At 38.1% G+C, this 24,473-nt stretch overlaps 1 protein-coding gene across 1 annotated transcript; it reads right to left on the bottom strand.

The window, feature by feature from the left end:
• Positions 1–1,138: 1,138 nt before the first annotated feature.
• On the bottom strand, positions 1,139–16,780 carry HRH4 (histamine receptor H4). Its single transcript, XM_072828467.1, has 3 exons — positions 16,496–16,780; positions 9,788–9,951; positions 1,139–4,038 (listed from the first exon to the last, which is right to left on the bottom strand). Exons 1-3 carry the CDS (start codon positions 16,686–16,688, stop codon positions 3,208–3,210), a joined length of 1,188 nt encoding a protein of 395 aa, XP_072684568.1. The 5' UTR covers positions 16,689–16,780; the 3' UTR covers positions 1,139–3,207.
• Between the last annotated feature and the right edge of the window lie 7,693 nt (positions 16,781–24,473).

Genomic DNA, 24,473 nt, shown 5'->3' with positions numbered 1-24,473 from the left:
AAAAAGCACTTCTATAAAACAGTTATGATTATTCTGTTATTCACATCAAAGCCCTCATGATTCTAAAAAGACTAGGCCTGAAGTGTGTCATACGTGGCATGTATATCCCTAACTCTGTCTTCACTCTTCTTGAATCTATTTCTAAACAGGCCAACTGAAGCCAATACTTAGGAACCAACAGTCTAAGGAATGTTCTGACAATGATACCAGTGGTGTTGGCCTAAATTTAAAATGAGCTAGTAAGTATTTTAAATTTTTTAAATATGTATTTAAAAATACATAAAATTTAATAAAAATAAAAATACTTAAATTAAGTATTGAAGTATTTTAAATCAATTTGAAATGAAGTATTTTTTTATTTAAAATTTAATAAGTATTTATAAGCCAGATCCATTTGTGGGAGAGAGACAGTGATTACCATACTAGAATAAGAGCCTCCATTTTAGGGCAAAATTTAACCGAGGAGATTGTATGAAGTTTAGATTTATAAACACGTGTTTCTACAAAATGGAATTATATATATAATTCCCCTAGAAATACCTACACCAAACTAATAATTATGATTGTTTCTTGGGTATAGGAATTATTTTATTATTGTTTTTTCTTTTTATGATTAATACATATTACTTTTCTTTTTTTTCTTTATTTTTATTTATGATAGGCACACAGTGAGAGAGAGAGAGGCAGAGACACAGGCAGAGGGAGAAGCAGGCTCCATGCACCGGGAGCCCGACGTGGGATTCGATCCTTGGTCTCCAGGATCGCGCCCTGGGCCAAAGGCAGGCGCTAAACCGCTGCGCCACCCAGGGATCCCTATTACTTTTCTTATAATGAAAAACATATTTTAAAGTTCCTCCAGGGCAAATTTTAAAGGTTTGGATTTTAAATCTAGGATTTATATTTCATTTTTACAAAAATGCCTAATGCATGCCTTCAATAAATATTCACTGAGTACCTATAGGGTGCTATCACAGTAAGAGAACCCCAAAGTAAAATTTCTACCCCAAGGAATCTAAATCAGCAAGGTTCACAGGCATCTTTACAATAAGTAGCTAACACATAATAGACCCCTAAAAAATGTTTGTTGAATGAATACATGAATGTCATAAAAAAGTATTTATTTAGTCAAATTCTCATTTCACAAAGGATTAGCCTTATTCTGTTCATTCATCATAAATGTATCATACTTCATCACTTCCAAGACATATATCGCTCGCCTCTCAACAATTTTAAAATAGAATGGGACTTCCTAACAATGTTTTTTTTAAGTAATTTTTCATAGACAATTTGCTGCGTTTTCTTTTATAGTGATAACTAAGGCAACAGTATTGTGTTTTATAGTGATGACATTTTTTAATGAAATACAATATATATTATATTTTCTATATTTTAGAAAATACATATGAATATTTAGGCATGTTTCTGCTAGGGTTCAACCAGAAAACATTTTCATAGGGCCTCACCATTCAATGAACATTCAAGCCTCCAGCATTCGTATGAAATGAATGAAATCCACAACTCCTAATTTTTAAATGTCAAAAACAATAGCTGACAAGTGACAACTTTATAAAAACCTGCATATTTACAAGGGTTTATTTCTCAAATTTTCAAGATTACTATTAAATGTTCAATGTGTATCTCCTATTTTAGACTTCATGCAAGGCATAAGTATATATAAAAATTATGGGCATATCTAATCATTAATGTACTTACAGGATTTTCACATTTTAGTGTTTGAAATTAACCAAGGTTTCAAAGGTCCAAAAAATATGAAAATGACTAAACCATATAGGAATTCTGAGAACTTACAAAAGAAACACTAATAAAACCTTATGTGAGAGATGAAATTAACCATGAAATCCAAATGCAATGTTATGACAAAGCAGGCAAGAACACAAGAAGGAGGGGAAGCAAGTGGAGGAGGGGAAGAAGAAGAAAAATTAATAATGACAAAAAGAATGAAATGTCACCAGACTAAGAAAATGTGACTCATCGGCAGAATATAATCAACACAAACTGCATATAAAGGAACCACTTGAGCTCTGCACATATACTAAAGACATCAAATAAATACAGAAGGTATATTTTATTAATAATTACTGACATCCAGTAGTTCTGTGAATGTTATACCAGGTACCTCAGGTTTAATCACATGATCTTTTTTGTTATCTCTTAGCCTTTCTTTTTCTTCCATATTTTCTCACAGAGGTTTTAGCCAACATGGAAGTTGGAAGAAGAGGGCAGGAAGGAAAAAAAAGGAAAGCTGTCCTTTCAACCAGATGGTAATCTTGTCTGCCCCTTACTCTCTCAACCAGTAATCACTGAGCCTCCCAAATAACTGCACTGAGGACCTTTGAGAGCTGCAATTACCTGCCCTTCCCACCCCACATTTCCTTCTTTTCTGGGATCAGGAATAGAGTCCAGAAGTACACATACCTTCCACTTTTCCGTCTGGGCACAGCCTCACTCCCTGCTTCTGACAACTCAAGCCCCAACACGTCTGCCCACTGATCATAATAGAGTTGTCCACCTTCAGCGAGAAAGCAATAGAGCCCCTTTTCCTATTGTATACTTTAGGAAAAAATTATTTAAAAACTTGACAAGTTTTCATCATTATAAAATAAAAAGTGAAATTCACTGGAGACTATAGCAAACACTGATTGTTGAAAGAAAACAAGAACTCTTAACTTTCACAATGAATGCTGTATCGAGATCTAAAAGCTGGGGAATCCCTGGGTGGCTCAGCAGTTTATTGTCTGCTTTTGGCCCAGGGCGTGATCCTGGAGTTTCAGGATCAAGTCCCACATCAGGCTCCCTGCATGAAGCCTGCTTCTCCCTCTGTCTCTGTCTCTGTCTCTGTCTCTGCCTCTGTGTGTGTGTGTGTGTGTCTCATGAATAAATAAATAAAAAATCTTAAAAAAAAAAAGATCTTAAAGCTAAGGAAGAGGCAATGAGTCAGAAAAGTACAGTGCATTTGTGGCTAGGAGTTTACAAAAACATTGTCATCTATTTCTAATTGTACTATTATTATTCACCGGAATAATTTTCCCTTGACTTCCAGGCTCCAATTTTTTAAAAAACTTTCAAGTGTTACAATTTTATGGACTTTCCTGGTAGCATAGAAAGGGAAGAAATGAAAATGAAAGCCAGATCAAATTCATGTAGGTGAGATTAAGACTAAAATTTTTGTCAATGATAAAATTATCTTTAAGAGGACACTGACCGATTCTGTGATGGTATGGATGGCTTTTTCATATGAAATATTTTCAAGAAAGCCTTCTGGAAATGCTTGTGACACAATGGATACAAAAAAGGATTGACAAAGGAATTGAGCCATTGAAGCCAAAACGTGATTTCATACCCAACTATTTGAGGACGCTGTTCTAGTGGGTAAATTGAGCGAATGATGGTGAACAAAGAATAGGGAGCCCAGCAAACGGCAAAAACACCTAGGAGAATGGCCAGTGACTTGGCTAATTTCCTGGCTCTAAGCAGTTCAATATGTTCCCTTTGGTGAAGACACAGGGAATCAGAATGGGTGAGGGAAGCCATTTTGGAAGTAATTATACTGCTATTCATCTGGGCTCTTAAAGAAAGCAAAAGATTGCTCTTTCTTTCATGTCTTTTCAAAGGAACAGATGGTGCTGTTTCCTTCTGTTCAGAAAGAGATGTTCTTGAAAACAGTCCACCCCTAAGTAAGGATCCACAGTTACTGGAAGAGACAGAAGTGAGTGTGGGCTGGCTTTGCCACCGACTGAGATTGCCACGCTTCCACAGGCTCCAGTATATGTACATGTTGAAATAGGCCACCGAGAAGACTGGGACAAGGAATTCAAAGAATGACGAGATGGCAAGGACGTACCACCTGGTAAAGAATCCAGGTTCACAATCCTTCTCCTCCACGACTCCGAAACTGGAATTCTTCCAAGACTCTGAAACTAGAATGATTGGCCCATGCACTAAGAAGGCTAGCACCCAGACTGCCACCATCAGAGACACAATCTTCAAGATCCCAGTGTGTTGAGCTCTGTAAGAAACCTAAAAGAGACCAAATAAATTGTTTCAATATAATGAACATATGTTGGTTGCATAAGGCATATCATAGGCCCTCAGAAGTTTCAGTGCTATGCAAGAGGTAGGGAAGTTACCTAGCCCTGGATAACATGATATGGGCCAGGACAGAGGGTTCAGTAGAGCTTGGTCCAAGGTGCAGACTTTCTTAGCGACCTACCAGAAGGAATCTATTAAACCTCTGGCCCTCTAGAAAATGTTAAGATCAATATCTAAAATAAGAATGCAATGTTTCCTACTCTACAGATACTAATCTGAATGGTGGAACAACTGAAACTGGGTGCCCCTTTTCACAATGTTTCTCAATCTGCCAGCTGGATCATGATCAGAATTTTTCTTTTAATGAAGTAGAGCAGTCAATGTCAGAATGCTTCACAATTAGATGAGTTTGTATTGTTTGATGAAACTTTTGCTTTGGGAATGTAGATATACATAGAGAGAGAGAAACACATGCACTGAACCCCCTATCAAATGGTTTCCCTCTGTGGTCACAGTCAAACAAGTTTGAATGCCACTGGCTTTTTTGATTCTGATATTTAGGAAGAATCTACTCTGTAGTTTATCCAGAGACTTCAAGGTGGTATCAAAAAGAGAATTCTTACATCACTCCCAAGGAGATGAACACCCACACACACACACACACACAAAGTCTAAAGCTGCTATGGAGACATAATAGAATGTTACTGAGCATTACCAAATCATTTCTTTCTATAAACATTTCCACTTGACAAAAATGGTGCCAAAGCTGTGGTGGCCAGCCACTAGGAGAGACATGGCTGTGGCAAGGACCACAGTCTTTTTTAAAGGATGAAGAATGCTCTAGGTCTGCTTGGTCATAAAGACTAACTACTATAAGGGAAAATGAGGTTCTATGAGTAAGGATTGCTCTCAGTTCTCAGGGCCCATGATCTTTGATAGATCCTGAAATCTTTAAAAATATTTTCTATAAGAAATCTGAAAGGTCACATAAACACATTAACCAAGAATTTTTTTAAGGGGACCTGGAACAACCTTCCTAAGCTTTTTTTTAGATCAGTAAGTTCCTTCCAGCTCATATGTTCTATATTTCTCTGATTTCCTCACTCAAGGGAAAGGAAATGATTTCCCCCATGAAACTGAAACATGCCTCTCTTTCCACTGTTGCTTATGTATTATTTTCTCTACAAGTCTCTAAATTTCATGCTATGGTGTGTTTTCTCATTTCTATTAAAAAGGTACAACAATGCCCAGCACTGTCTTTCTTTGATGGATTGTGCAGGCTGGGAAGGGCTCACCAATTGGCTGGAGGTAAGAAGAAGCAGACTTAAAAAAAAAAAAAAGGAAGAAGAAGAAGGAGAAGAAGAAGAAGAAGAAGAAGAAGAAGAAGAAGAAGAAGAAGAAGAAGAAGAAGAAGAAGAAGAAGAAGAAGAAGAAGAAGAAGAAGAAGAAAGAAAAGTTATTTTTAAAAACTGCAGGGAAGTGGTTTTTTTTTTTTCAAATTACTGATATTTCTGAGGCTAAGCTAAAATGCATATGGTGCTGACCACAAGTTCCCATATACAATACACTTTTTTACCTTCTGCTTCTCATGCCACTAATTAATATATCTCTTGCACTAAATCTAATGATTATGAAGATGGTAACAATACCCAGATGGTCATAAAACTGCATTTAGTTTTTTAATTGCTCTGTTCAGCCTTTGTAATGATGTGATGCAATATGCTGGAAAGTGATCTCTTTTCTATTATGCATAAGGTCAAATGGGATAATGGACATCCAAGGGAATTGAAAGGACAATGCCCATCTCTTCATCTCTGGGTAGCATTTTTGATAGATAGCTCAAGTATTGCTTGAATCCAGGCCCAAGCCAGTTGGAGTGGCCTTCCTGATATCAATCAATGGCCCAGTCCTCACCCATGACAGAATATGTTCATTGTTCAGGATATTGCCTCTTATCCTGCTTCCCTACCCACCCCAATAAGATATCCAAACATTCGGTCAATCAAGTTTCTTTTATAAGGCAGAGCAGCCCCCAGAACTTGCTGGTGTTAATAATGAGATGAGATTGCAGAGCCATTCTAAGCACCTGTTGCAGGTTGAAATGTGTCCTCCAAAGAGATACATTGGAGTCCTAAGACCTGGTACCTGTGTGTATGACCTCTTTGCAGATATAATCAAGTTAAGATGAGGTCATATTTAATTAGGGTGAGCCCTAATCGAATATGACTAGTGTCCTTATAAGAAAGGCACAGACACACAGGGAGAACACTGTATCAATGGAAGCAGAGACTGGAGTGACACATACGAGCCAAGGACCGCCAAGGAATGCCAAGATGGCTGGTAATATTAGAAGCTAAGAGAAAGGCATGGAACCAGCAGCAGAGAGAGCATTGCCCTGCCTACACTTTGATTTTGGACTTCAGGTCTCCAAACATTAAATGTATTCCGGATAATAAATGTCTATGGTCTTAAGCCATCCAGTGTACAATACTTGATTACAGCAGTCCTAGGAAACTAGCCAGCCCCCAGCAACAATATTTTCATGGTCTTGATTTTACTGTTAAGCTTCCTTCTTCATCTTCAGGTAAAAAATAAGTAAATAAATAAATACTCTCCACTTACCATCTTAATTCTATACGCATTTTAATCCCCACTCCTTCCAACTACACTGTTCTACTTTCCTGCATCCACTCTTGTTTCAGCCACACAGAAATCTGCCCCTCCAGAAAATGTGTCTGAGCACTGTAGTCATGCACTGCCATCTGCACTGGGCCTTCCTTTTCTGAATTATTGTCAGATTTCCACTTCTCAGGCCTAGCCCACAACCTGCCTTCCCATATTGTCTCCTCCACTTTGAACTACAACAAGAACTCAGCTTCCCCATAACTACTTCCTATGAGCTCCAGTGGTCTTTGAGGGCTTCCTGGCTCACATGGCTATATTTGAACTATTAGCCAACAGAGATACAAGAGCTACCTGTGTATCCCTTGCAAACATCCACACACTGGTATGTGGAGCTCTTGTTACACATTTGACTCTGTGCTATGTACTAAAGATCTTAGATCTGGCTGACCCAGGCCTCATCAAATTAGAACCTACATGGCCACGGGAATTCCTTAAGGCAAGACTAGGAAACAAACCCACTCATTTTCTCTCTATACCTCAGTCTTCATGTCTCTGTGACTTCTAACACTTGTCCTAACTATACAAAGTGTCCCTTGCCTTTGCACAAACCCAAGATAGACTCAAGAGCTTGAACATCCAGCAAAGGGATGTCCTAGTGAACATTAACTAGGAACATCCAGTGAAGACTAAAAAGAAATATTAACTCAGAAAAAAAGGGAAATGTTTAAGTATAAATCGGAAATATTATGAATTAAAGCACTTTTGAACATTCTGATGGACTCAAACTAAGAAATACATTATATTATTTTATTTTTTAAGAAATAGGGATCCCTGGGTGGCACAGCGGTTTGGCGCGGGCCTTTGGCCCAGGGCGCGATCCTGGAGACCCGGGATCGAATCCCACATCGGGCTCCCGGTGCATGGAGCCTTCTTCTCCCTCTGCCTATGTCTCTGCCCCTCTCTCTCTCTCTCTCTCTCTCTCTCTCTCTGTGACTATCATAAATAAATAAAAATTAAAAAAAAAAGAAATACATTTTGTATCATAACTAAGTGCACAGACAGAAGTACTCATAAAATAATACCTACATTTATTATGTAAAAGACACTCTGATATTTTATACTCTATTTTTTAGTTCTGTTTTACTATGGGTTTTTTTCTCTATTTTTTCTTTAAAAAAAAAAAAAAAAAGCTGCCACAATCCATGAACTGACTTCATAACTCAACAGCCTGCAATGGAAAACCATGTGGATCACAACCTGCAATTAGAAAACCATGAGCTTAGAGGCATCTGAATTGCTCATCCAAGCTAATCTGTACTCTCTCCAGAGTTTGTGTGCTACAAATTGCAGTGGGCCATGAAGTACCTGATGCCAAGTGTCTGGACCGACACATTCATTCTCCTCTTCTTCCTGACAATATGGCAGCTCAGCTAGAGACCACATTTCCCAGCTTTTCTTGCAATGAGATGTGAGACCATATGACTAAATGTCACCAATAAAATGTGAGTGGAAATGATTGTATGATTCTGCACCACTTGGTTAAAAGAAAATCCCTTACCCTGGACTTCTGCCCTTTGCTCATCCTTTCTAGAACCTGGAATGACAGCAACCTGACTTTGACCATGGAGAATAATGGTCAAGAGCAGAATAATGACCTAGAGCAGGGATCAGTGAACTAGTGTCTATGAAACAAATGTGGCCCACCACCTGTTTAGATCAATTTTCATTGGAACACAATGAATGAATCATTCCCTTTTATTTTTTTTTAACATATTATGTATGGCTCTTTTTGTGCCATAATGGTAGATTTGAGCAGTTGCAACAGAGACCGTAGTTTCCTTTATAACAAAAGTTTGCTGACCCCTGCCCTAGAGGGTGCAGAGCCACCCTGTTAGCTTAGGTTCCTAGATGATTTTCTGAGCAGAGGCTTTCCTGGAATGTTCTGTGAGAGAAAAAGAAATTTCAATCTTGTTTGAGCCTCATCTTTGTTACTGCAGTTGATCCTTGCCTTACGCAATATACCCTTGTCTGCTCCAAGCTGTGCAGCCCTCCCAAGTCAGAGCTGTCACTGTCCTCCCAATACTTCCAACATGGCACTTAGTCTACTCTACCGAACCCATCTGTTTTTAGATCTTTCTCCACATTAGCCTGTTGTGCTCCTCAAAAGTGGAGACTTATCCCAGCACTTAGCAAAATCACACAGTAGTATCCCCTAAAGATTTGAGGGGAGTGAAGGAGGTTTCCTATCTAGGTCTCAAAGACTTCAGATTACTGCTCTGTATTGCTATACTCCTGTCACCCTCTGTCTTTACTTGCATCTGCCTTGTATTTCCCCTTGTTCTATTGCTAATAAATTTAGCATTTGCTATTCCAAATCTTACGTCATTTCAGACTTTCTTGGCATGGATCCTACACAGGCTTTGGGACTTGATCTTCCAGGCTGGTCCCACTATCTGACCTATAGCTTCTCTGTATATTCTTTTTTCCTTTGGCTATTTTCTCACGACATTCAAAAGTCTGGGCATCGGAATGCCTGGGTAACTCAGTGGTTGCGCATCTGCCTTTGGCTCAGGTTGTGATCCCAGGGTCCCGGGATCAAGTCCCACATGGTGCTCCTCACAGGGACCCTGCTTATCCCTCTGCCTGTGTCTCTACCTCTCTCTGTGTGTCTCTCATGAATGAGCAAATAAAATCTTAAAAAAAAAAAAAAGTCTGGGCATCTTTCTGCTTGCCCACCAGGTTCCACCTGAAGAAAATCTTCATGTCTTAGTTTGTGTAAGGAATGGAACTGATAAGCCTACTGTGACTCTCATGTATATCCAATCTACTGTGGACTCAGTCTACCACTTCTGAAAACTTGCCTTGGATTCTTTTTTTTATGTCTTTCCACTTGAGTGGTATATAGAGGAGTGAATAACTTAGCCAAATCATACACAGAAATTGTTCTCTAAGGGCCAATGAAAACTTAGTGCCAAATAACAGAAGGATAATCAGGATCCTCAAAGGTTTGCCAACTAAACAAAAAAATTACACGCAAAAAGTTTTTCCTTTTGGACCCTAAATGTGTAAGTACATAATCTTCTAAAGAAGGTAAATTAATGTTTTCACTTACAGCATTCGAGACTGACTGGTATCGATCATAGCTGATGAGAACAATGTTATACACCGATGTTGTACACAAAAGATAGTCGGCAATGAGCCAAAATGCACAGAGTTTATTTCCAAAGTCCCAATCAAACAGAGTGTGAGGGATGTACAAAGGAATGGAGATCATACCTGTACAAGGAAAAATAAGGCAAAAAAAAAAAGCATGTATCAATGAATACAAAGAGGCATAGGCATACAACACAATGACATACCTGAACTGACTAAAACTGTCTTGATTATAATTTAGAAATTCATGGTGTTTCATTAACAAACTCAAGACTGATTATCTACACATTCCTTATATACTATTTTCTTTCTTAAATACTATTTTTGCAATGGCTGTTATAAATATCATACGTTTCTTTATTACTTTCCAAATTAAGCTCAGGTCTCAATCTGCATCTCCAGCCATATACAGCACAAGTCATCTTTATGTTCATGATCCAACCCAGACAGAATGGGCCAGCCTTCCCCCAAACACAGCCCACAGTTTCACATGTCCTTTGGCAACAGCACTCTTTCTTCCTAGAATATCTTCCTCTCTTCTACTGAAAAGTCTATTTACTTCCATCTCATTCTTCATTCAGTTCACAAAAATGACTTGTCATCTTTCTCAGAACTTCCTTGCCAGAAGTTACCCCTCTGTCACCTGCACTGTGCTGACACTTTGCTCTTCGCTCCCTCTCTCATGTACAAATACATTCTATTTTGGATCTCTGTCATCTTTTCATGTATTTCTCCTGAGAGATGGGACCTCAGTTGTAAATTGATCTTTGCGTTTTTCACAACACTGAGAGCTGACCAATGGCTGATACATTTAACTTAAATAAGTTAGTAGTAGTTGATATGTATTGTGCAGTTACCATATGCCAGACATCATGCTATGTCTGCTGCATATATCATCTCATTTAATGTTCATAGAAACTGTCTGAGGTAGAAACCATGGTGATGTCGCTGATAAAGAACTTATAGCTCAAGATGAAGACATAATTGCCCAAGGTCCACTCCACTAGTAAACAGAAGATTGGCTTTGAAGCCAAGCAGTGTGATTTCAGAACTCCCAACTTTAACCACTGCACTTCACTGAGTGAACAAATATGTAAGTGGTTCAGCTCTGCACAAAAATTGCTTAATTATGAAAAATGACTAAACTGGGCTCCCTTTCCTTTAGCTTTGTTGGAATTTTTCATTGTGATGACATTTCAGACAAGTGACACCACTCACTAAGAATATAATCTATCAAGAGGAAGGAAGCTCAGTGAGAAACTTCATATTTTATCAGGCACTTGACAAGATGTCCTATTTTCATTTGAAAATCAAATTAACCGATGATGAACAATAGTAAAGGCAAAAGAAAGGAGAAGGATGAAGGAAACCCTGCATTCTCCCAAAACCAGATGACATGAGGATATAATGGTGTGGTTTCAGCACCAGTGAAAGGGAATGCAGAATTTAGTTTTCTATACCTAAGTTCACATACAAAGATGAGAGACAAAGCATCATCGAGATGGAAGAGTTTTGTGGTCAGTTCTTATATGTAGTTCAATTTGCCTGCTTGTTTCATGCCTTGATTATATTTTTAATGATAACCAATCTTATTTATGGGGCCTTCCATCTCAAAGGGGTGTGTGCATGCATGCATACACACACCTATGGTATAAAATAGGTAAATGAGATAAATCAAAGTACCTAAGATAAATCACCTGAGATAAATCAAAGTATCTTCAAAACAGAGATATGTATCCTATTTTGGTCCAGAGTTGTGGCTTCCAATATTCCCAAGATGAGTATTTTCCACACACACATGCTTATTTCCTCCACAGAATGACAAAAAGTACAATGGCCAATAATCATTTGCATTACAGACACACTGTCTCTTTCAATGTTAAAGGGAGGGTGTGAGTTCAGTAATCTTGTCCACACATTTTCTGAATTAGATGAAAGAGGAAGGGTGTGTTTGGGTGTGTTCAAAACTTCAGGAGCTGCTTGAGACAGCAGTTTCAAATAGCCAATCCTCTGGCTTTAATAAAACCCTGCTGTCACCTCATGTTCTACATAATATTTTGGCACAAATGTCATGCTTAGATCCTCCGTCTTGTTGAGTGATGGCAATGTTTGTGGCTAATTCCAAAGCAGTTTCAAAAACTGAATCATTGCTATTTCTAGGATATGCCCACTCCGAAGTGTGTCTATAACTGCCACTCTGGAATCATGCTTCTGAGTCAGATTGACTTGATAAGCAAAACTAAGAGTCAGTTTCTTGAAAACAGCAATGTACCTTTAGCATGACAGTTTAAGTGGGTTAGGGGGTGGGAAGTGAGGGAAAACAAACTATATTAAGAGAAGGCAGTGAAGAAATAAAAACAAGGAAGTGAAGGAAGAAGGAGAACAGAGCAGAAAAAAGAAGGATGAGAAGAAAAGCCCTGTGAAACCTCAGGCCATTTGCTCACCCCAGCCTGCTCCCCGCCTTTCCGTCTAACCTCCTGCTACTCCCTCTGCCCCTCACTCCCTCCACTCCAGATCCTCCTGCCTCAGATACACTGCACACTCACCCCTCAGATCCTTGCACTTGCCCCAGCAAGAAATGCTCTTCCTTTAGAGCTCCTTCTTATTCACTCTGATGTGTCCTAACCAGTGAGCCCCACCCCTGGCATTTAAATGGCAAACTCCATCTCCAGCACCCTTTCTCTCCCTCTTCCCTGCTGTTTTTCTCACTAACAATGACCACCCTCTAAAATGCTATATAATTTTATTCACTTATTTTTTTTTAATTTATTTATTTATGATAGTAACAGAGGGAGAGAGAGAGAGGCAGAGACACAGGCAGAGAGAGAAGCAGGCTCCATGCACCGAGAGCCCGACGTGGGATTCAATCCTGGGTCCCCAGGATCGCGCCCTGGGCCAAAGGCAGGCGCCAAACTGCTGCGCCACCCAGGGATCCCTATTCACTTATTTATATTTATTATATGTCTCACCACCAGCAGCAGCCCAGTAGAAATAGAAGCACCATGAGGACAGGGAGTTTTTGTCCCTATTTTCACTGTTATACCCCCAGTACCTCAGAGAGTGCCTACTTCAAAATAAGCCAGCATTGGATAATGAGCATGGGGAAGCCCAAATTGCTTGAAAATTGCCACTATCTGGCATTGTCCCTTCTTTCCAAAACCAGGTAAGAAGCTACAATTTCCATGAGAAAATGACAATCAAAAGTTGTGGGGAGCTAAAAACCCCAGTGAATTCTTTGGGTCAATAGGGGAATGTGTGGACAATGGTTAGTGCATAGAGAGTATTATGGACTGAATGTTTGTGTCCCCCCAAAATTCACATGTTGAAGCCCTACCCCTCAGGGTGGCTGCATTTGGAGATAGGGCCTACAAGGAGGTAAAGTTAAAGGAGTCTTAAGGATGGAGCCCTAATCCAACAGCATTTGTATCCTTATAAGAAGAAACACCAGAGAGCTTACTTGCTCGCTCTCTCCATGCACACTCAAAGGTAAGGCCACATGAGAACATATCGAGAAGGCAGCTGCCTGCAAATCAGGAAGAGAGCCCTCACCAGGAACCAAATCTGCTGGCACTTTGTTCTGGGACTTCTCAGCCTCCAGAACATGAGAAAGTCGATTGCTGTTAAATCACTCAGACAGGCATTTGGTTGTAGCAGCCCAAGCTAACCAACAGAGAAGAGTCCTGAACTGAGGCATGAAGGGACTAAAGATAAACTCTGACCTCTTAAAATACGGTTCAGATTCTGTTGGCCCCAACCATCTCTGTCCTTGCAGATCCTGCCTGGCCATCTGTCACATGGTCATGTAGGCCCTAGGTGCCCACACACGTGTAGATGTGAAGAAGGAACCCATAGATGGAAACATAGTCATGTGATACCAATTTTATAGATATCTGCTTATAGAGATAGTATTTTTTTTTTCTGGAAGAGTGTGCAGATGAGATATATTTATATCAATGTAGCTGGTACTGGAATTTCTTCTCAATAAGTCTTTGCTAAACATTACATTCAGCCTGGAAAGTTACTCAAGTGCCCCAAATTTAGATTTTCGATTAGAGGCCAGTTCTGAAACCTGTGAGAAGAGGGCATTCGGCCAAAGCCCACAATACCTAGCACATGCAATACTCCAGGCTGTCACCACGTGGTTCTGGAGATCAAGGTCTCTTGACCAAAAGAACTAAGAATTTCTGCCTTACAACTACAGGAAAGTTCTCCTGAGTTCTCCCCTGGCCCAGCACCACCATCATGAGCCTATAGGCTCAGAGCCAAAAAGCCCACTGCTAAGCATGACTAAGGACAAAGAACAGCCCCAACACCAAACTCTCAAACTCCAATCTTGTTACAGAAAGTTCTCAGAGGCTGTCCTAATTTCTTATACCATCATGGCAAATACTATTAAATAAGTGGGCTTCTGGATGAAGCTGGTAGGGGGAAAGGGAAAGATCAAGGAGGAGACTGGCAGATTAACAAAGATTCTGGCTTGTGTCTGCTGTCATCAGCTGCAAAGCCATTCCTTTTCCCATCCACCTGCCAATGGAGGGAGACCCTCAGGAGTGTTGAATAACTACACCAGCAGGGATATTTCCCTTGGTGTGCAAGCACATGCTGGTGGGGCTGCCCTGATGCTTCCATTGGGCCATACCAGGAAACCCTCTGTGCTTATCTAGTACCATCTTTGTTCAAAAGCTTCAGGCCTCAGGCTCTTGTGGTTGGGTATAGTTTTACCCGATCCCTCCCTACTGCCACTCCATTTGAGTTAGTCAAAATACATAATCAACTTGAAGTGTTAGGTATTATCTAAAAGCTGTACAATTCTGTGAAGAAGGCAAAGAGGGAGAAGTATATTTATAGCGAATATTCTCTTCACATTAAATATAATCATATAGTTATACATGTGTCTGTGATTATAGAAAATGATATGGAAGGATCTACCTCAAGTTGTTAATGTGGGTTACCTGAAGGGGCAGAATTGAGGAGAGGAAAGGGGAGATTTTTGCTTTTTTTCAATACTTCTATGTGGTTCACCATCTTCATCTGTGATCCTTCTATGCTGTGACTCCACATCCATCTCTCAAAGCTAGAAGTTTTCTCCAGGACGTTTATCAGTACAATATCAGAAGCATTAGCTGCCCTCCCTAATGCCCCCTATTCCTATAAATCATGCCATACTTTTCTTGTTCCTAGAACTTAATCTTTATCTCCTGCCCAACCCCACCCTTGCAGCTCTGCCTCCCCAACTTCCTTTCTACACTCCCCGCAGTCGCTCAGAACCTCATCATATGACTTGTGCCTAGATTGCTGCAGGAATGTTTCCGAAGCCAAGCCGCCACCTGCTCTGGCTTCTGCCACCTGCCACATCTCTGCTAATGCCTCCAAGGTAAAGCCTCAATCCATCCGATCACTCTTCTGCTTTAAAAATCCAGATCTTCACATTTTCTGTTGAAAAACCTCCAGTCCAGACACACTAGTATTCAAGGGCCTTCATTATATAGATTCCAACTACTCCAGCTTCATCCCCTATTGATCCCACACAGCCTGTCTGGAGCTCACACTTAGGAAGATGGACACGATGATTTTCTACCAGCATGTCTTTGCTGATTCTTAGAATACTCCTCTCCATCTCTGCCTATGGAAATTCTACCCATCCTCTGAAGTTCATTTCAGATGCTTCTACCCACTAACCAGATGTGCTTTCTCCCTCCTCTGAGTGCCCATAGCACTTGGTGGGTCCCTGTGGTTCTCGTATCATACTCTATACTGTTGCAGTCACTTGTGAGCTTCTCTTATCCACTCTCCTACATTGAAACCTTACCAAAGAAAGAAATTAACTTAGTCTTCTGTATATGTCATTTTCTAATCATACTTGAGTACTTAACAGTCCTTACACATGGTAGGTAATCTACTATCATTTGTGATCTTGCTTTGAGTTGTCATCTATCTGTAGAGAAATCAAAAGAGGACTAACATTTGTTGAGTAACCCTATGTTCCAGGCAACGAAGTAAGCATTTTATGAGGGGTTTTTTTCACTGTAAAATAAATGAAAGCATTTATGTAGCTATAGACACGACAAGTTAAATTATACTAGAAGCTCCTATAAAGCAATACTATCAGCTGACATTTCTACATATACTTATAAACCTAAATATACAAGGAAAATAGCTCCAGAAACAAATAAATCTTAGACTAAAGCAATTTTAGAACTATTCTGGACTTATTTTTATTCTATAAAAAGAAAATAAATTTTGTCAAGGAAAATTCTCCTACAAACCTGATTTACACATACATACTATTCCCCTAAAGTGGCATATAGTTTCCTCAGAATTTTAATCCTTAAACTTTTTTATTTTAACATCCCCAATTCTAAACAGTCCCTTGAAATAACAGAAGCTTATTTTTTTTTAAAGCTAATTTAGGGCAGCCCGGGTGGCTCAGTGGTTTAGTGCCACCTTCAGCCCAGGGTTTGGTCCTGGAGACCTGGGATCAAGTGCCACATCAGGCTCCCTACATGGAGCTTGCTTCTCCCTTTGCCTGTGTCTCTGCCTCTCTCTCTGACTGTGTCTCTCATGAATAAATAAATAAAATCTTTAAAAAGAAAAAAAGCTAATTTAAAGGTTTTAGAAAGAAGTTATAATTGGAAAAGATTATCTGAAATAAAGACATGAAACTTACCAACGAAGAAGTCAGCAATGGCCAAATTAAGGAAAAAGTAGTTACTTCGATGTCTAAGCTTTTTGTCCACCACAAAAGCTAGAATAACCACAGCATTTCCTAGCATTATAGCAAAAGCTAGTAAGCTCATTAAAAATGCTAGAGTAATGCGAGTACTTAGTGGTAAAGTAATTGTTCCATTAGTAGCTGACATCACATCAAATGATGAAGAAGCTCAATAGAGCAAATTAATCCAGGAAGACAATTCTGGCAAGTATGTTTTCCAATCGGGTACCTAATATATATAGTCTCCTACTCATAACAATATTTTTCAAGATCTAATGCTGATCTCATTGTACTTCCTGATTCTTGATAAAGCAATCTTGTGATAACAGTTTCCCTTTAACTGACACTGAAAAAGTAGTTTCCAAAAGATAGTGAAATGTTTTAGTGTAAACATTTGAATGTGATTTAACTACCTCCCCTTAATAGAGCAATATTACATAATATATGTGAAATATAATCGATTCAGTAAATAGATAAGAAATTGGGCTCCAATGAGACTTATTTTTTGAACTGGTATAGATCTAGTTAAAGATTCTTTTCTGATCATGATGGGATACCGGGGGCTGAATTCACCATCCCATCTGACAGAACCAAAAAACTGAGCAGAATATATGAAACAATGGTTGTCAGAGCACCGGACATTAGGCAATGAAGGACAGTGATCCCTGAGAAAAGGGGGGGAGAAAATGAGATCAGCTGTGCAGCTGCCCCTGCTTACTGTCTTTTGTGAGTTTCCAGGGCACAGAGCAGAGAGGGGACATCCAGGAGGAGCCCCCAGCAGATTACTTGCAATGGGGAGATGAAGTGCAGAGTCAGGGAGTACCAGATAGGACTCTGCTGCACAGCTGCTATGTAATACATATTTTTTAACTGCACAAACCTGGAAGTCTTGTGTGTAAGATGGTTCTTGTAATTTCTTAAAAATGTAGCTGATAAAAATAAAATACATATTACATAGAGAGATTTGACTTAAGGTTGATTTTATTATTTTTCATTCATGGCATGAAAATTAATGATCATGACCTTTTTTAAAAATCTGAATGAGGGGCAGCCCCAGTGGCGCAGCGGTTTAGCACGGCCTGCAGCCCGGGGCATGATCCTGGAAACTCGGGATCAAGTCCCACGTCGGGCTCCCTGCATGGAGCCCGCTTCTCCCTCTGCCTGTCTCTCTCTCTCTCTCTCTCTCTCTCAATCTCTGTCTCTATGAATAAATAAGGTCTTTAAAAAAATCTGAATTATTTTTCCAATTTGTCACTCTCCTTAATCTTTATTCTTCTTTACATTTCACTCACTATTAATTCACTAACAAGAGGTATTAGGAATTTGTACGTTCTTCCACAATTACAAAGTCCCTTTCAAAACTAGCCAGTTTTTATGCCTAGTCAACTTAGAAGGCCTTTCTGTTAAAAAAGCAATGCAGCACTAGTTTAATGTAATTTCTTAATTCCAGAATTCTTAATTCTATTTTTTGTAATTTCATGTGGGAAGAGAAAGCAATCTAACAGACTTAGAAATCTTGCCTTGTGCCTTAGGTTGTGGGGAATTGCCTTCATAGAAGTGGACTGTCAGGTAGGTAACATTTGGGGAAAATAATAATGACAAATCATATTGCGCTACATTTCATTCTCTTGCCTTGTGTTGAGCCAACTCAACCACAGACTTGGTAGATATGTAGCTCAGAATTCCATTTTAGGTACTCTATTTGAATTTATTTAAATTTACTGGTGTCAAATCGCTGTAACTTATGTGGCAGATCATTTCCTTTTCTATCACTCCTGATGTATACCTAACTGTTCTTTTTTAAGCATTTATGATACTTTAAAAATGTAAGTTTTGTAAATAAAAATAAATATAAAAGAATAAATCCTGAGGCACCTTGGTGGCTCAGTCCATTAAGTGACCGACTCTTGGTTTCTGTTCAGGTCATAAACTTAGGGACATGAAGTCAAGCTCTGCATCAAGCCCCACATTGGGCTCCATGCTTAGCACAGAGTCCACATGGGACTCTCCCTCCCTCTCGCTCTGCCCCTTCCCCATGATGTCTCTCACTCACTCTCTCTCTCTCTCTCAATTAAAAAATTAGATCTATCAACTGTCTGTTATCAGTAATCTTCATTGGTAAGCTCACCATTCAGTAGAACCTATTCACAAAGACTGTTTTATAATCATAGATTTTAACATTCAAAAAGTCATGATTAAGCCCTTTTAATCAAGATTGTTAAACATCTAGAGGCTTTTATGTATCCATTAGCAATTTGCTATTAAATAATGAATTTAAATAACTTACCTTAGTGGACTGTAACCAGTGATTCAAGGCCTTTTGGCATTATTTAGAGCCTTTAACTTAATCTATTAATTATATGCTTATATAACTAAGAATAGAAATAAATATCACCTGGCCTCATCTAGTGACTGTGAAGATATGTACATATAAGGCAACTGAATGATGAATTAAAGATTCATCTTGCTAATGTCATGAGGAACACAGCAAGAGACAACCGTACCAGCAGAACTCCGCATCCAGGTCCCCAACAGGTCCCATCTCTTTTAATAAACAAGAGACTAACACCATCACACTGCAGAGGCTTTCTAGCAGGTTTTACATTTAGGGAGAAAGAGGAAGTAGAAGGACCAGGCTCTTTTCTTCATGAAGCTATTCTGCATTTTCAATTGGGTTGTTTGTTGCTGAGTTTTAAGACTTCTTTATATATATTTTATATACTAGACTCTTATCAGATACAATTTGCAAATATTTACTCCTATTCTGTGTATTGTTTTTACTTTCTTAATAATGTCCTTTGAAGCACAGTTTTTAATTTTGATGAATTCCAATTTATTTTTTTAATTGCTTATGCTTTTGGTGTCACATCTAAGAAACCACTACCTAATCCAGGTCATGAAGATTTACTGTTATGTTTTCTTTGATAAATTTTATAGTTTTAGCTCTTATATTTAGGTCTTTGATACATTTGAGCTAATTTTCATATGCATATGAGGTAAGGGTGCAACCTCATTGTTTCCCATGTGGATATCAAGTTGGCACAATTTGTTTGGAAAGGCTACTTTTTACCCATTGAATTGCTTTGGAATCCTTGTAAAAAATCACCTGATCATAAACATATGGGTTTATTTCTTTATTCTCAACTCTAGTTCATTGATCTTCATGTCAGTTACGCCAGTCCCATACCCTTCTTTATTTTCTATTCAGTTTAACAGTATCTTTCTATCTTAAAGATCAAATAAAGTATATTTCAAGCTTGTGATATAGAAATTTAAGGTTTAAGATATAAAATCACTTAAATTTAAGACATAAAATCATTAACAAAGCCAATATTAAAAAGAATACTCAACAGCATTTAAGATCAATATGAAATCACATTTTAGCATTCAAACAATGTAGATTCACTTAAGTTCTTATAAAAAAATTTTTAAAAAGCATAGTTGGCAGATGACAGAGATGAACAGCATGATTTTTCAGTCTTAAGTATAGAATTTTGTTTAAAATCTGGTCATTATGATTGTATTTAAACAAGTTAGATAACATAAACAAACATGGTCTTAGAACTTCTGGTTCCATATACAAGAAGCTTGGAATGCATCACTCTACCCTAATAAGTAAAAAAGCTGAATAAACTGAAAAATCTTGGATCCATAAGAGAGGGAGGGGCACAGGACAAACTGCTGTCCTCAAGATTGGAAAGACAGACAAGCAAATACACAGAGTTATGAGTTATCAGAGCAAGAAGTCTGAAAACAGAAAACACTAAGGAACTGGTGCCAGGGTAAGAAAACCTGAACTGTAATTGATGAGTTGCTAGAGGACCAGTGCAGACAACTCAGAGTTTAAAATTCCAAGGGGATGCAGTCATAGGGAGGGCCCCACAATTTGGTGAGATTTATTTCCAAAAGCTTGACCAAGCTCCTAAGGTAAATATCAGAAAAATCCCCTCACACTTCCAGTAGGGAGAGGGAAAAAGAAACATTTTGAAATACTCCAGAGCACTCTTGTTCTTAATGAGGCCCGCCCTCTGCGGAAACTAGTTAACTATAGCCTAACGTGCTAGGGTTAAATCAGTGTCTAACAGATTTAGGGGAACACCCAACTCCACCCCACTCTAGCCATCTTGTCCCACCTAAGGGAAGAGAGTAAGAAATATTTGTGCAGTTCACAGTCCAGAAGCATGGGCTTACTAAAAGACTGAGACATCGGGGCAGCCCAGGTGGCTCAGCAGTCTAGCACCACCTTCAGCCCAGGGCGTGATCATGGAGACCCAGGATGGAGTCCCACATCAGGCTCCCTGCATGGAGCCTGCTTCTCCCTCTCCCTGTGTCTCTGCCTCTCTCTCGCTCTCTGTGTCTCTCATGAATAAATAAATAAAATCTTTAAAAAAACAACAAAAAAAGACTGAGACATAATCATAGACTATAGAATGGTTCCCTTCTCCTGATAATTCATTCACCACACCACCAAAGGCCTATTTACAGCAGTTCTTTTTACCTAGTACATCATATCTGGCTATCAAGAAAAAAAAAATTACAAGGCATACCAAAAGGCAAAAAAAAATTTGAAGAGTTGGAGCAAGCATCAGAACCAAACATGCAAGGCAGGGATGTTGGAATTATCAGACTGGGAATTTAAAACAACTATGATGAACAAATACAATGAATATGAATATCTCTAATGGAGAACATAGGCAGCATGCAAGAACAGATGAGCAAACACTAACTTGAAAAGATATATGCACCTCTCTGTTCACTGCAGCATTATTTACAATAGCCAAGATATGGAAACAATCTAGGTGTCCATTGATGGATAAATGAGAAAGAAAATGTGGAGCATTAAAAAAGAAAGAAAGGAAGGAAAAATGTATATCCTTTACACACATACTTAAAATGGAATATCATTCATCCATAAAAAGAATGAAATCTTATCATTTTTGACACCATGGATGGACCATTATGTTAAGTGAAATAAATCAGACACAGAAAGACAAATATTATATGATCTCACACGTATTGGAATCTAAAAATTAAAACAACTGAGCTCATAGATCAGAGAACAGATAGGTGGCACCAGAGGAGGAGTGTTGTTAGTAAGGGGAGTGTAGCCAAAATGGGTGAAAGGGGTCAAAAATTATCTTCCAGTTATGTAAGTCATGGGGATGTAATGTACAGCATGGTGACTATAGTTAATAATATTTGAAAATTACTAAGAGAGTAAATCTTTAAAGTTATCATCACAAGAAAAAAAATTTATGTAACTACATGTGGTAATAAATATTAATCAGACTTTATGTGGTGATCATTTTGCAATATATACAAATCTCAAATCATTCTTGTATACCTGAAACTAACATGATGTTATATGTCAATTATGCTTCGGTTTTTAAAAAAGAGAAAGAAAGAAAAGAACAAATGGGCAATATAAGCTGAGAGGCAGAAATCCTAAGAATAAGAAATTAATGTTAGAGATAAAACACACTGTAACAAAAATGAAGAATGCCTTTGATGGGACTATTAGTAAACAGGATATAGTTGAAAAAAGAATCTCTGAGCTAAAGGGCATGTAAATAGAATTCTGGAAACCCAAAAGCAAAAAGAACAAGGACTGAAAGAAAGAAAAGAACATCCAAGGACTTGGATGACTACAAGTGGTGTAACATATGCATAACGAGAATATCAGAAGGTGAAGAAAGAGAGAAAGGAACAGAAGAAATATCTGAAATATCAATGACTGAGAATTTCCCAAAACATCAGACACTAAACCATAGATTCAGGAACCTTAGAGAACATCTAGCTGGATAAATACCCAAAAGAACCACACATAAGCATATTATTTCAAACTTACTTACACAAAATGAAAGATAAAGTCCTGATAGAATTTCCTTGGAGAAAAACATCTTGCCCATAAAAGAACAAAGACAAGAATTACATCCAACTTCTCAGAAACTATGCCAGCAAGATGAGAGTACAGTGAATTATTATAAATGTTGAGAGAAAAATCCACCAATCTAGAATCCAGTATCCTGCAAAATTATCCTTCAAAAGTGAAGGAGAAATAGATTTTCTCAGGAAAACAAAAATTGCAGGAATTTGTTGCCAGTAGACCTGCCTTGCAAGAAATGTTAAAAGGTTTTTTGGGGAGAAAAAAAAATACTATAAGTCAGAAACTTGGATCTACGTAAGCTAAGGAAAAGCAATGAAGAAGGAATAGATGAAAGTAAATAAAAACTTTTATTTTTCTAGTTCTTAGTTGATCTCACAGATCATAGTTTAAAATAATACTAATGATATATTTGATTATGTATATTTATGTAAATATCATTTATATGCTTATATTTGCTTATATGTAAATGAAATGAATGACAGCAATGACATAAGGGATAGAAGGGAGGAATTAGGATAATTTTGTTATTATAGCATACTCATACTACCTATGGGTATATGAAATAGTACAGTGTTATTTGAAAGTGGGCTTGGATTAACTGTAAATATATATTGTAAACCCAGTTTTATGATTTCACTTAGTAGTTTCAACAATGAGTCATAGATTCCAGCATCAGTAGGTAGGCACTATACAATCATATTAGCAAAGCCAAATTTAATTTTTCCAATCCCTTATAATAAAAACCAAAAGAAGATTCAAATTATTAAAAATCAAAACAAAACCTTTGCTCTCTCCAGTTATTTTTTCATCCTGGTTAGAATATGTAACTAATTTGCAAACTAATAAGCCACATGAAACAAAATTAAAGTTAAAAATAATTTTTAATAATTGGTATACGCCAAAAAAATTGGCATATGCCAATGAAGTTCTGTTATATTCCAGTTTTGGAAACAATGGCACATGTTTTTCATCCCTGTGTTAAGTGACGGCAAACAAGTGTATCACAGGTAACTCACAAAAGCCTGGGAATAGAAATACCAACAAAACCCCCAGAAAATAAACAAAGAAATTTTAACAGGTATATTTACAAGAATATCAGAATATGCATCTGTGCCTATAGTTCTTTCTGTTATCTAATCTATCAGCAGATTCTAAATTTGCTTCCTAAATGTCTTTCAAATTCATCTACATAATTTCATCTCCATTCTCATTATCCTAATCCAAACTACCACTAAGTCTTTATTATGGCATCAGGCTTTTAAATGCTTCTCATTATCCACTCTTGTTCATTTTCAATCTATTTTCTGCCAAGCAACTGGAGTTCACTTCTTAAAACACAAATCTGATTGTGTCACTTTTCCTCTTAAAATGCTTTAGTTGTTTCACTCTGCTCTTATTAAGATCTTATCATCTACAAGATCCTACCTGACTGACTCATCCTGTCTACATCCCTCTTTTGATGATATCTCTTTCAATTACTTCTGTTTTATCTCACAAAATTCTTTCTCTAGTCCTCTGGCACTCCAGCTCTAAGCAAAAGTTCTCGATAAATTTATAGTAAAACAATGAACTAATAACGGGTAGGTCCTTCCACCAATGCAAATATCATTTATTTCAGTTGGGGATTTTTTTTTTCTTCTCATACTGGACAGAACCCATCCAATGCCTTTGGACAAAGGCCTTTGCCTTTACCATCAGCTTCTCCTTCTGGAGCTTTTCTTCCTGCCTGCCACATCACCTCATGATAGTTAGAACAAAGCCAAGGCTACCCTACACCATATAGGGTCTTTTTTTTTTTTTTTTTTTTTTAATTGTAGGAAAAGACACGTAACCTAAGATTTACTGTCTAAACCATTTTTAAGTGTGCCATTCAGTAGTGTTAAGTATATTCACGTTGTTATACAACCAATCTCCAGAACTCTTCATCTTGCAAAACTGAAACTATACTCATTACCAACAATTTCCCATTTTCCCTCCTTCTCAGCCCCTGGCAACCATCATTCCACTTTCTGTCTCTATGAATTCAACAACTCTACGTACCTCATA

Source organism: Canis lupus, chromosome 6 (genome assembly GCF_048164855.1).
Source record: "Canis lupus baileyi chromosome 6, mCanLup2.hap1, whole genome shotgun sequence".
Lineage (NCBI taxonomy): Eukaryota > Metazoa > Chordata > Mammalia > Carnivora > Canidae > Canis > Canis lupus.
This window is presented reverse-complemented; position numbering and strand designations above follow the sequence as displayed.